The sequence below is a fragment of the Danio rerio genome, chromosome 21, assembly GCF_049306965.1.
Source record: "Danio rerio strain Tuebingen ecotype United States chromosome 21, GRCz12tu, whole genome shotgun sequence".
Taxonomy (NCBI): domain Eukaryota; kingdom Metazoa; phylum Chordata; class Actinopteri; order Cypriniformes; family Danionidae; genus Danio; species Danio rerio.
This window is the reverse complement of record NC_133196.1, coordinates 7,140,588-7,155,000: the sequence shown is the minus strand read 5'-3', so window position 1 is coordinate 7,155,000 and position 14,413 is coordinate 7,140,588. Positions and strand designations below refer to the sequence as shown.

Here is a 14,413-nt window from a genome sequence, read left to right as displayed (position 1 = left end):
CCTACAACACAATATTTCAGTGGATTTTAGAAGGCCTAAAATTTGGTTTTTGAAAATTAAGACTTTTTAAGACCTCGCAGATACCCTGAGTGAACATGTCAGGCTAAATAATTTAAATATATCATTGACTTCTGCTGGCTTCATTTGTTTCAAAAACACAGATTTCTTCACAATTTAAAATGGCGTCTTTATATATCTTTTCTGCTGGAAATACTGTTGTCCTAAAAAACAAAACAAAAAAATAAAATAAAATAAAAAAGTAAATAAAAAAATCTTACATATAACTTAGGAACGGTTGCAGAAAATTTGGGCAGTTTTGAAACCTTGACTTTTCCAAACTGTGGTATACCTTGAAAACGGTTATCGTCCCATGCCTAATCCAGATTTGCCATTTTGAATTGTAAAGAAATCATTGTTTTTGAAATGAATGAAGACAGCAGAAGTCAGCGATTCATTTATTCAGTCTGACATTTTGTTGTTTACCCAGACATTTAAGAAGAATATATTTTAGAGCAGTAATCACAATACCGTGAAACCGTGATAGTTTTATCCAAGGTTATCATACCGTCAGAATCTTATACCAGCTCATGCCAAGTTTGTACCATGAACACGAATACCCATTCTTTAAAATGATAGATATTAGAAGTATTTTTTAAATAAACCCAAAACAGGTTTAAAAGTAAAAAGTTAAAGGGCACAGAAGGGTGATTTGAAGTTTAAATAAAACCATCTGCTCAATTAATACATATAAATGTAATGTCCATGATGGGTGTACTGTCCCTTTAACGGATTTTATGCTCCAGAGTTTCATGTGCAGTTGATTTCCAAAGGATTTAGTCAGCTGAACATCGAGTGTTTCTCACGCTGAGAACACAGACTGGGGCTCATCTTACCCAAAACACCTTACATAACATCCTCACAGGCCTTTTAACAGCGTGTGTGTGTGTGTGTGTTTATGTGCGTAAGAGTGAAATGAGAGCACATTCCCACTGTTAGTGAGATGAAACAAGCTTTCTTTTGTTCTTCTGTTTAACAGAAGAAAGAAATTCATAAAAAAAGTGCGATAAGGGTATGTTTACCGCACAAAATAAGTAGAAACCATACAAATAAAGGCTATTTTTGAGGTATATTATATTTGTAAATAGCTACTTAGCACATTCTTAATGCTGATTGGCTGCAAGTTTGCTTTTGGATTTGGTCCGACAGTAGTCAAAAGCATTTTTCAAATATTGCTCAAAGTTTCATTACAATCATGATGGCAGAATGTAATGGTCAATTCAATCATGTGTATCCAGAATTTCATTATTGCCTGCATTCTTGTATCATCCCAAAACTTTACATTTCTTTTAACGGCAAAGCAGAATCGTGCTTCCTTACTGAAAAGCTGCTTTGAACTGGTAGTATTATGAAAAATACTAAACAAATAAATGTAGACTGAAAACAAATACAATGCACTGAATTAACAGCCCTAAATGCAGGGTTATTACATGTATTGCAAAGTCAAATTTAAGCACTTTTCAGTCTTCACTTAAGTGTGGCAAAATTACTTATTTACTATAAAAACATTGCCAAAAAATGTATTACTAATACGAATAGTTATAGTACAGTTTATCGTATAGAAAGGAAATATTTTAATGGTATGTCTGAGAGAAGGGGTGGAGACATTGATAGACTTTTATTACAGAGGGAAGCATTTTACATTTACACACTGAATACTTTATCTCCAAGAGGTTTAAATTTGGATTTTGACTTAAAATGCTTTTTGTAAGTGTATTTATATCCTATACTGTTGTATACTAAATTTGTGTCAGCAATTGTTTTCCCCTTGGTTTACTGGCCTTGTGGTTGATTGATGTGATTATTTTTTGCAGGTGTGAGGCGCTATATTTATACATTGAATACTCTCCAAGGAAGTTAAAATTTGTATTTATATTTTAAATCTTTTTTGTAAGGATATGTATGCATCTCGTATTGTCATATGTTTATTGTTGTATGTAAATGTTCCTGTTTACTGGCTTGTTAGCTGATTGTGATGATTGACTGCAGGTGTGTTGTGTAGAGCTGTTTCAATACTGCTTAACCTGATGAAGACCATGTCGGTCGAAACGTTGTGTGAGTGATGTTAAACACTTAAAAGAGCTAAAGTGGCAGTGTGCCGATTTTCTTTTGATCTTTTGCTACTGATGTTTATTTTTGATTGAGCACCTGCCTTCGAGATTTTCTAGATGTGCGCACATTTCTGTTTTTTATGTTTGCCCCAAGCACAACATTGGCTTATTGTTATTAATTTCTCCTTCTGCATCTTAAATGTGTATAATTTCCTCTTAAATGTTTATTTATTTTCATCTTAAAGGGTGCAGATAAAAAGACAGGCAGATTGTGCAACAGGCATACAATGCTCAGCATATATGAGTACACCCCATTTTAAAAATGAATATTTTAAAAATTTTTATCCATCTCCCAGCGTATATGGTTAATATATATTGGTGCATTTGAACAAAACAGATTCATTAAACAGATATGTTTATTAAAATAATATTTTAGTAACCAAACATATTTAGAAATGGAAAGATAAAACATTTAAAGTCAACTAACTAAAAAATTAAAAACTACATTTGAACATAAAACATAAACATTAAATAAAATTTAAATAATATAAAATTTATTTATTGATTTATTTTTTTTGCTTCTCTTGATTTTTCCTCTTTTTAAATTTGTATTTAATATTTTTCTATAACATATACATTTGGACTACAAATTTTTGAACCCTTATTGTAAGTTATTATGTTAGATTAGCTCCACATTTGGCTTCAGTGCTGACTAATCTAATGTATATGCACAAATACAATATTGCAAGAAATAGAAAATATTAATTTAAATGAGAGATTTGTGGGAGATGTACTCATTTATGCTGAGCGATTTATGTGCAGATTTTTCATTTTATGCAAAAGCAAAGATATATTTTGTGAATTATTATTTTTTTATAATTATCATTACCTACTTTGTTAATTATTATTACCTAGTTCACAATATAAATTACTTTGAAAGCAATGATTACATTTTCAAGCAGTTTCAAGCACAATCTAAAACCAAAGCCTTTTTCAAATCTTGAAAACACATTAATATTCAAGCACTTCCAGCTAGATCCAGATATACTGCACTTTTCTCAGCCCTAAAAGCTTATTACACATCAAGGATGAGGTATTGCATTACACAAAGCATTAACCTCATTTAATGTGGCTTTTTATGGTTCTCTATTTGCGCCACACCTACGGATGTCAACTTCTCGTGACTGGCTCAGAGTTATTGGACACGCAGCTCTGTGTTTTCTGGCTCAAACGCATGTGACTGCATTCAGCAGGGGAGGAGGGTAAACACCTCCCTTTTTCAGCGAATCAGGCGGTGGGCCTTGGCTGCAACCGACCAATGAGGAAGAAGGTATTCAGAGAGCGTTTCCATTAGCGCAGCCAAAAAAGTGGCATGCTTTCTTTTTTTATACGTGTTCTTTGCGAACAAATACATTTGTACAGCACTTTGGCCAGCATGAACTTGAACTTGAATGTGCTCTATGAATAAATTCAAAGATATAACCAGTGAACAAGGAACAAGGCAAAGCAAATAAACTATGCATATATAGTATATACTATATAAAAATGACAGGCTTCTCTCAAAAGATAATAAGAGGCATCACTGTGGAAATTTCTCCGCTTTTATTTACCTTTAAACAAAAAGTGTCATGTCTAAAACGATTCATACCCTTTTCGATAATCAATAGCAAAGCCTTTATTGGCTATTACAGCAATCAAACGCTTAATTTAATTGCTGACCAGCTTTTTGCATGTCGCCACTAATATTTTTTGCCCATTTATCTTTAGCGATGAACTCCACCTCATTCCGGTTGGAGGGTCTCCTTGCTATAACCTTGAATTTCAGCTCTCTCCACATATTCTCAATTGGGTTTAAGTCTGGACTCTGGCAAGGCCACTGCAAAACTTTGATGTTTTGGTCTGCTAACCATTTCTTCACCATTTTTGCTTTGTGTTTTAGGCCACTGTTGTGCTAAAATGTCATGCATAACATTGTATATCATCTTCTTATCTTTTGAGAGAAGCCTGTGTCGTTTCTGGTCAAAAAAATGAAGAAAAGTAACTTTAAGTCAGAATTTTCCATGAGTATGAATAAGTTTGGGCTTGACTTCATATATAAAATATCACATTAACCACAACGAAAAGCACCAAAAATGATCAAATATTACAAATATAACAAAATTAAACATATAATCTCTCCCTCACATCAACTTTTAATGATGCATAACCTTCATAATCATGTAAAGATTTCAAATATATAAACAATAATATTGTTGTTGGTAAGAGAGCCAACCATTTAGTCAATTTGTTCTTGAAAATTAGTTGTTGTACTCATCTAATATATACGTATATAAGTCAATCGTTCTATTACCTCAAATTCTATTACTATTTTGAACCTTTCACATTCGTATTTTTGCCTCTTAACGGCATTTTGGGGGATTATTACATCTTTTTACATGTTGATAATAATATCCTTAATAAATATCTATCCTCTTTTTCAGAATAGCATGGCTTCAATGACACAAACAAGTCAATAATCCTCAGCCTAAAAATGCAATCTCATGTCATTTAATGACAGGACTGAGGAAGGGAAAATAAGCTCGACTCACTCCATCTCCTTCTTCTCGGCCTCTTCTTGCGTCAGATCCTCCTCGACACTGTAGTCTAAAACCGAACCCACACCAAACGCCTGGTTCTTCTCGATCAGTGGTTTGATGGAGTTCTGGTCCTCTCCCGCCACAAACTGCCCATAGAAAGTCATTTTCATCAGTTTCTCAAAGAGCCGCTGGCCGAGAATCTTCTTGCTGAGGTCTATCAGCTGTTGATGGAAAAAGATGGAAATGCCATGTAAATAAATGTCATGATGATACAGACAAACTGCCTACACTCATTTCCAAAAAAAATTAATTAATTAAAAAGAATAAACTAAATATTATATGTTATTGTACTTTACTGGAAATTTAAGTAAAATTAACTAAAAATGTAAAATCTCAAATTCACTATTTTTAATAAATATATTTAAACTATATTTCCTTTATTTATTTCTATTTATTTATTTTTGTTATTTATTTCAGCTTTGTTTCCATGGAAGCATTTCTTAAAAAATAAATAAATAAATAAGAATTAGTTATGGATTCTACGTATTTATAGATCCTAGTCATTAAAATGTACATTATATTTGTGAATGTGTGATAGATATGATATATATGATACATTTCATAAAGGTCTATATATTATACATATAAAAATAGAAAAATCTGTATATATTGAGTATATATAAATAGTTTATTTGTATTATATGCTACATATGTTGCATATACAAGTTACTAAGCTCAAGTTCTGAACATCTTTTTTACATGTATAAAGTTTTGCTAAACTTTTTAAAGTATTTTATTTTTCATATATTACATATATTAGATACATGCACTGAGTGTTATTGATGACATAATATTACTTGCATTGTAATATTTGGCTATGAGTATTAAATATTGATCATATAAAATATAGCAGCTTTCATTCAGTTTTATACATATGATGTTACATTTTCAGCTTACCGAGCTCAAGTTTAAACTTCTTTTTTTTTTTTATTCTAAACAGAGTTTTGCTTTACACACTTTTATGTATTTTTTTATTTGTTTAATATTACATATATACAGGCCTTTAGCCAGGGGGGTCCGGGTAGTTCGACAAAGTCCAGAATTTGGCCCCTATTGTAGCTCATTTATCCCATTTTTGACAGCATGCCATCATAAAGTGTAAAATGACCAAAAGAGAAGGCTTTAAGAAGAATAACCAATAAAAAGAAGGCTTTTAGTTTAATTTTAATTTAATTTTTTATAAATTTTAACAGATTCCTAATTATTTGTTGTTGTTTTTTGTTGTTGTTTTTTTGATGGATAATAAATTAGCATTTAAAATAGTTTTTTTCATATTTCTAAAATTCTAATCTCACTACATTATTGATAAAACTGCAACAACTTTTGTAAAAAAGCACATTTGTGAATTAACACATTTTTCTAAACAAAAAAATAGTAAAATAAGCACTTTGACAAAAATGTATAGGAAGTATTTTTGTTCCATCAAAAAATGTGGTTATGAAAACCATCCGACCAGCTAATCCAGCACAAATTAGTGTTTAAAATGTCACAAAAATGCAGTATTTAAACCTTAAATAACTGCAAAAAGGTAATTTTTTAGAGAAAAAAAAATAACCACCCCTACGGGCTTGATATAGCAACACTGAGTGTCAGTGTTATATTGATGCCATTATATATACCGGTTGGGCGAAGCAGTGGCGCAGTAGGGTCGCTGGTTCGAGCCTCGGCTCAATTGGCATGTCTGTGTGGAGTTTGCATGTTCTCCCTACATTTGCGTGGGTTTCCTCCGGGTGCTCCGGTTTCCTCCACAGTCCAAAGACATGCAGTACAGGTGAATTGGGTAGGATAAATTGTCCATAGTGTATGAGTGAGTGTGTGAATGTGTGTGGATGTTTCCCAGAGATGTGTTGCGGCTGGAAAGGCATGCGCTGCGTAAAAACTTGCTGGATAAGTTGGCGGTTCATTCTGCTGTGGCGACCCCAGATTAATAAAGGGACTAAGTCGACCAGAAAATAAATGAATGAATATATAACGGTAAGCATTAACGTTATACGTGTGATATGACATACACTTTACCGAGCTCAGGTGCAGAGGTTTTTCCATATGTTAAATAGATATATAGTTGCATTGATTGAGTCTTAAATATTGATGATATTACATATAAAGTTACCTGTTTTCATTTAGTATTATACACCTAATATTTGCCTATATTCAGGTTACCTAGCTCCTAAACTCTTTTTTTTTTTTACATTTAACGTTAATAGGTTTTGGTATATCTTTTATTTTTATGTTAAGTATTAAATATATACATATATTGAGTATTAAATTATGATTATATTCCATATATCGGTTTCCATTCAGTATTAACGTTAACTTATATGACATTACACATGACATGACAGGTTACCGAGCTCAAGCTCTTATCCTCCCCGACAAAAACAAAAAACAAAAGTAAAACTCGCCTCTTTATTTTTGTCGACCAGGAAGTCAAATGTACAGAGTTTGAACACCAGCAGACTCCTGAGCAGCTCCAGAGTGTGTTTGCTCCTGTAGGCTTCTCGTGTGTTGTCGAAGTCGATGGAGATCCTCTGGCCGCCGATGTGCGCCTTCTTCCCCCCGATCAGATCCACATCGCACGGGGTCTCCAGGATGGCGCAGGACTGCTCCAGAGGCGCTTCATCCGTCTTCAGCTCTTTGTGCTGGGTTGATGCGACTGTTGAGCGAAGCCTCACGCCGAATAAACGAGTCGGTTTTACTCTGTATATAACTTTCGAGTACGACATGTTTTGTGTTGAGGAGCGGCTCCGACAGAGCGATAGATGATTCTGGATGAATGAGGGGGAAACGGCTCGGGTGGTGGGGTTGTTAAAGCGCGCTTAAAATATGTAAATGAGATGCTACGCTCTGAGTCCTGATTGGCTCACGGTTGCAGACGTAGAGGATTGACTCATTTGGATATGAGTCAACTGTATGTATATATATGTAATGTATGTATGTATGTATGTATGTATGTATGTAGGTATATATATATATATATATATATATATATATATATATATATATATATATATATATATATATATATATATACATACATATATACAGTTGAAGTCAGAATTATTAGCCCCCTGAATTATTAGCACCCCTGTTAATTTTTTCCCCAATTTCTGTTTAACGGAGAGATTTTTTTTTATATATATATATAAGAAATATTTAGATAGATATACCATACACATTTAAATATCTTTGTAACAAATTATTTTGAATAGTTTTGCTTTTATGTATGTGTGTGTGTGTGTTAAATATGTATCAAATATATATTTTGGATGTGTTTAATCTTGGCTCAGCACCAATATATTGTCTTTTCGACTCAGCATTTGTGTATTTACTGAATAAAGACAAAAAGTCCATGATTACAAGCTCTCTCCCTGATCTCTGTGGATGGGTGTTGGTTTAAATTATGTATGTCCCGAAAGTGGTTTTACTGGTTTGTCTATTGAGAACATGATCAGTCCTTCACACTTGTTTATTTCTTACTAAGAAAATAAGCTCATGAAATATAAAGATGATCTAGTGACACTGTGTGGTCATTATATGTTAAAACATCAAAGCAGGTCCCTTTCTTGTAACGTCACTTTAGAAGGGATGCAGCTGCGGGCAATGTTAAGAATAATTTTATATTATTTATTAAATTAACCATTAACTGTATTTTATTAACGTCTACCGCCACCTCAACCCATCACAGTAATGTAAAATATTCTAAATATTTATTACATTATTAAATTATAACCTCTGTTGAAAATGTGGTCATTCTGTGGGCATTTTTTTACATTTGATGCGGAACTGTGGTGGCTCCATCAAGAGTTATTCAGAACCTGGAGAAATGGCTGGGACAACCTTATTCCAAGAGTCTGTCTGGTGATACATTCACTTTACTAAACGGAATATCTAAAGCACAGACTGGGCTAGTCAGCGCAGAATGTATTATTGCTGTGAGACTGTACCGCGAAATTGGAAGAACTCAGATACTCCCTCTTTTAAGGAGTGAATTGAGCTGAAGACTTACTGAACGTGTTTTGGCGAGACTTCAGGACTCCACTCATACTTTTAATCAGAAATGGGGTAGCTTTTTTCAATATTTGGAGAGCACATAAAATGAAAATTGAAGGGTTGTCAATTTGAATGTGTGTTGTATTATTTTATATTTGTTATATTTTTTTTTATTTGCTATTATTTTTATTGTACTTTGTTTACATTATTTTCCTGAACGTTGATTTTTGTATTGTGAATTTCATGTTGTGTGGGGTATAAAAGTTCAAAATAAAATAAAAAAGTTCAATGAAAAAAAAACATTATCAAATGACCCAATAAATTGCATTAAATCCTATGCCATCGCTCACAGCAACATAAAAAGTAATAATTGTACAGTCACAAACATTATGCTATACTTGTGTGCGTATTCACAAGTGTATCCTGTATTCTAGACTTTACATTTATTGGACACTAATTGAAAAATTCACAGGAAAGACCCTGGAATTAGACTGGAGTAACAAGACTTTTAAATATTAAGACGTACAATGTTATATTAATTCAATGTCAGTGAACTTACTATTTATGGTTCTTTGCCTGATAAAGGGTTAATATAGAAATATAGAAGCTGCATTGCATAAATACCCTTTTCTTTTAAGTTTCTCCACAATTAATTAATTTATAAAGTAATTTATCAAGCTTGTTTTGACAGATACTGCCTTCTTCTGCCTTTTAACAGACCGACCTCAGATTCTGGACAACATTTCAGTTGTTTGTGAATCATTAGCTAAATTATCAGAAAATTATATATACAACATTTTTGATAAATTCACTAACGACTTTTTATTATTAGTAGTAGTAGTATTTAAATACCTATAATTTTATTTTAAAATATTAAAAAAGCACATTTAATCTAAATGTAAACTGAATTTTTTTTTACCAAAAATAAACTTATTCATGAGATCTATATATTAAAATGGAAATGCATTTCTTATTTTTAATAAAATATTAAATTCTTTTTTAAAAATAAAAATAATGTTATTGGGTCTTCAATATTCATTGTTGTTAACTGAAGAGCTCTTGCAGCTAAAAAAATAATAGTAATGTGTCTTCTTGAACATAACATTTTTAACATAAGTTGTAAATTACTGAAATGGCTCCTACAAACTTACGTTGCACCAGCTAAAGTGCATATATAGATTTATATTCCTTATAGTTGTACAAAATGCAATAAAGAAGTGGGTACCTTTTATCATTGTGAATGGGAGTGATATGAGATCCAAAAAAATTGGAAAGAGATTCTTATCATCATTGGTAAATTAATTGAAGAAAATAAACATTTGGTTCTTAAATGATGTATACCCTGTAAACCTGAATCTGAACACAAGCAAATGCAAACTATTAGATTTTAGTTTACTCCAAGCAAAGCGTGTTATTATTTTCAATTGAAAAAACTCAAAAGGCCATCCTGTGGTCAGTGGATTTTAAAAAATGACTAGCAATCTTGCTCTGGAGAAGCTGACATCTTCTGAAAATTACAAGATTTTTATAAAATATGCCCCCCCTTCAAAACACTTTTTGAACCAGGTGAAGCATACAACATTTTTTGATGTTCGAGCTTTCAAACCCTCAGATGTTACATTTACCGACAATTAACAAATTTGTTTAACCAGTAACACTGGAAAGCTGTCAAATGCAAGGTACAAAAATGCACTGAACATTGTTATTATTAATTTTTTTTATGTAGTTATTATTAGTATTTTTGTAATTTATTTACATATTTAAATTCACATTTTTAACCATTGGCCTTTTTATTTTTTTCAGTAGTTCAAACAAAACCCAATAAATATATCTTAGAAAAAATAAAAATGTATAATGATGTTTTAAATACTAATTATTATTATAGTATTATTAATTTTTATTGTCCTAAAACAATGAAAAATATTGCTTATCTATACACATATAAATACAGTTCTTGCCTCTTCTGATTATTATTGACATTTTTATTAAGGAAAATCAAATGGAATCAACATAGAAGTTGAATTGCATTTGTTATTTTTAATAAAATATTAAATCCTTCTTAAAAAACTTATACAATTGTATCTTTGTCTTCAACACTCATTATTTTTAACTGAAGTTTTTACTGCTTAAAAAAAAAAAGGTAAAAAGTAGATGTAAATCTCACATAAAAATAAACCACAGACAATAATTTTACCAATATTCCTAGTTTTGGATTTCAATTTTCATAGTACTAACCTTTTGGCCGGGCAATTTTGAGATCTAAATTATATGACACATCACCAATGCTAAATTTCTCTTTGAATTCTTATAAAGCCAAAACATCATAACTAACAACACATCAACTGAACATGAGTTTCATTGTTGAGTTTATTAATACAGAACTAAATTATAAGCACATTACAAATGAGGAAGAATGTGACAAAACACACAACAATAATTCAGTGATCAGTCTCTGTTTGTGTCCGCAGATCTTCAATCCGGCTGGATGGTGGAAAACACCGGTCGCAGAACACTGAAAACACCAGCGGATCCTCAGTCAGGCCCACATGAGAGCTGGATGATGACAGAACGGATGACTGAAGGCTCCACTGGCTGCATCAAATCCCCCGTTATTATTCCTCCTTCTGCTCATAATTGTGTTTGATGTGTTTCCAGAGTTTCTGAGGAAAACAAATATTAAAAAAATAAATAAAATCACATATTTCGATAAATAATTCATTTAAAAAAATAAATAAATAAAAGACGCCACGAGAAAATTGTAATATTTCTCTTTATTTATTAGTGAAGAATCTAACTAAGCATCTGCGAATCTTTGTAACCAACTATTTGTGTGTAGTTTCAAGAAAACAACCATTCATTTGTGTTGTGTTTGATTTTCATTTGTTTACATTCATTTATTCTTTATATAATTATTTAATTTAATCCTTTGAGCATTAGTCATTTAAATTATTATTGTCATTTAATTGATTTGTTGATGATTTAATTATTATTATTTGTCATGCGATTATGTTTTATACTTTATTATAACTATTTTCATATAATTATTGCTTTATTATTATTTAATTTTTTTATATTGTTATAATCTTATTTAAGCGACACTTGTTTTCATAAGTAAGAGATCAGAGAAGTCTCCATTTTAAGGTCTGTATTGTCTCTGGAGAATGTTGTGAAGCAGTTATTTTTCTATTGCTGTTGCTTGTGGTATAATAACACTTGTTGGTTTTATCCTAATCAGACGAAGTCTGAGCATTGAATTATAAGCAATTAAGATTATTCAATAAACTTTGCTCTTTCTTTATCATCATTACTTTGTCTCCTGCTTCTGCTCCTCTCTAGTTTTCCCAGTCAACTCCTATATTGATTGGAGACTGTTCATTCAGTTAATTATTGGTTAACACAGGGCAGCCCAAACTTGGTCCTGGAGGGCTGGTGTCCAGCAAAGTTTAGTTCCAACCCAAATCAAACACACATTGGCTAGCTAATCAAGCTTTATAGGTTTTAGAAACACCCTTGCAGGTGTAACCTCCAGGACTGAGTTTGAACACCCCTGGGTTAACAGGTTGAGTTATTGAGTTATCTGGCATGGAGAGTGTGATCTAACATTAGGAATGGGTTATATTTGCTTTTATTTTATGAATGTCTGATAACTTTTCTTACAATTTTCATAAACAATGTCATTTAGAGGATTTGTTTTCCTCGGGAGCTCAAAATTGGTCAAAAACACTAATATTTTCATTAGTTTTGCATAAAAAAAGGTTGTTTCATTCCGAATTATTAAACGCTATTCCTTTCCTCTTCAAACTAATATTCATTTACTTATTTGCAGTGGATTAGTTCATTTAGTTCAGATGCTCAAACTAGGGTGCCGCTGATGATAGTCTTTGATTTGGCCCGCCATCCCATCTGAAAAGAAAGGGAAAATGATGGGGATTGTTTCCAGTGTCAATTCAAATTTAACGTAACCCTCTGTTTGTTTGTTTTATTATTTTAAAACTTTTATAATTTTAAAACAAATACTGTCACCCGACAATGCAGAGAATTTGGTGAGCAAATCAAGTCAAAGGCAGATTCTGCTTGACTAATGTGTTCAGCGTTGACTTCCACTGTGTTATAAATGTGATTGTTTTTATTGCAATAATTTATCATCATTTAAAAACATTATTCTGCATTACATTATACAAAAAGTAATGTTTTCTATTTATTTAAAAATATTATGAAATAAATTATGAAATTACTCATGGTAACTTATAGTTTGGTAAATTTACTTTCTGCCCGCAGCTCTCAATGAAATTTAGTTTTTGGCCCTTCATACTGAAAAAATGTGGACAACCCTGATTTAGTGGTTATTGTTATTAATCTGCTGTTGTAGCACATTTTAAGAGACTCTTAATTTTTAAAAGAATCTAAATAAATTTATTTTTGAAAGCATCAGTTTCTAAACTCTTCTGAAGTTAAATATTAGTATTAAAACATATAAACGTGACTTTTTTTTGCCATTTTAAGCAACAAAAGTGCTCAAAAACATTTATTTCAGTTATTAAAATGTCATCAGTAGTATTTTACACCATAAAGTACTGTAAAACACTGTAAACCCTAAATCCTGACAACTGACAATGATTTCACAGCTGTGTATATTTACTTCATATCTTCACATTAACCTTACTCTTCAAATGGATTTAACAGTTTTATACATTAACTCATTATCTTCACATTCCCTTAATCTGTTTATTTAAGATATCACTGTGAAACTTATGTAACCCTCAGATATGAATTTTAGGCTTTACTATAACATTTTAATTCATCTCAATGTGTAGTTGCAGTTAGCAAGCGGGCTAATCAAGGTCAGGCTAGCGGTGGGTCATGGAGAAACTGGCTGTATTGAATCAAGATATAACTTACCCCCCGATTTATGCTTTCAAATAAAGCATTTCCACCCTGATCAAACAATCTCTCGAAGAAAACAGCGCCTACGACAACAGTCACGGCGAAAGTGGACGATCTTCTGAAGAGCAGGTTGTAGACCGTTTTAGAGAGCGCCATGATGGTCAATGAAGTGTCCCGGAAATTATGGGAGGAGCGATAAGCTGTCTGTCAAATCCCTCGACCAATGAGGACGCGTAGTTGAAAACATTTGTTAACCCCTTCCGCATCAGTAATTAAATTTTTTTTTTGGCTTTTATACTTATTTTTTGTCATCATTGCATAACAAGCTTTTTTTTTACAAGCTGAATTGAATGCGTCAGACAAATAATAGATTATATTGTTTGTTGTATTATGTATGAAGGACGAAACCTGCAAAAACATCAAATTAAATAAATACGTAAATAAATAACATAAAACATATTTGCGTATTTATTTATTTATTTATTTATTGTTTTTATTTATGCAGGAATTTGTGGATTTATTTATTTATTCATTTATTTATTTAATTGCCTATTTATTTATTTATTTATTTATTTATTTATTTATTTATTTATTTATTTATTTATTTATTTATTTATTTATTGTTTAATCATTTCTGTACAACATAATTCACAATTTTACTTCTAAAGATTAAACGTCCCAGGTAGTAAAGAATTCTGGCCCAGATTTGGCATAAAGCTGGCATAGCAGGCATTCAACCGGCTATGGCATACAGCATGTATTTGGCAGAGGTTTGGCAGAGGTGGCACTATCTTT

At 31.7% G+C, this 14,413-nt stretch overlaps 2 protein-coding genes across 3 annotated transcripts in view; both read right to left on the bottom strand.

Moving 5' to 3' along the window:
• prodha (proline dehydrogenase (oxidase) 1a) overlaps positions 1-7,522 on the bottom strand; it is a 33,410-nt gene extending 25,888 nt beyond the window's left edge. For both annotated transcript variants that reach the window (XM_005160994.6, XM_002665870.8), the window contains exons 1-2: positions 7,147-7,522; positions 4,697-4,905 (exon numbers count right to left, since the gene is read on the bottom strand). In XM_005160994.6, the coding sequence (XP_005161051.2) occupies positions 4,697-4,905; positions 7,147-7,467 (530 nt within the window). In that variant the 5' untranslated portion in view covers positions 7,468-7,522. The remainder of the gene's footprint in view (positions 1-4,696; positions 4,906-7,146) is intronic.
• Positions 7,523-11,083: 3,561 nt separating this feature from the next.
• uqcr10 (ubiquinol-cytochrome c reductase, complex III subunit X) lies at positions 11,084-13,801 on the bottom strand. Its single transcript, NM_001302478.1, has 2 exons — positions 13,634-13,801; positions 11,084-11,394 (listed from the first exon to the last, which is right to left on the bottom strand). The coding sequence occupies exons 1-2, from the start codon at positions 13,772-13,774 to the stop codon at positions 11,347-11,349; spliced, it is 189 nt and encodes a 62-aa protein (NP_001289407.1). The 5' UTR covers positions 13,775-13,801; the 3' UTR covers positions 11,084-11,346.
• Between the last annotated feature and the right edge of the window lie 612 nt (positions 13,802-14,413).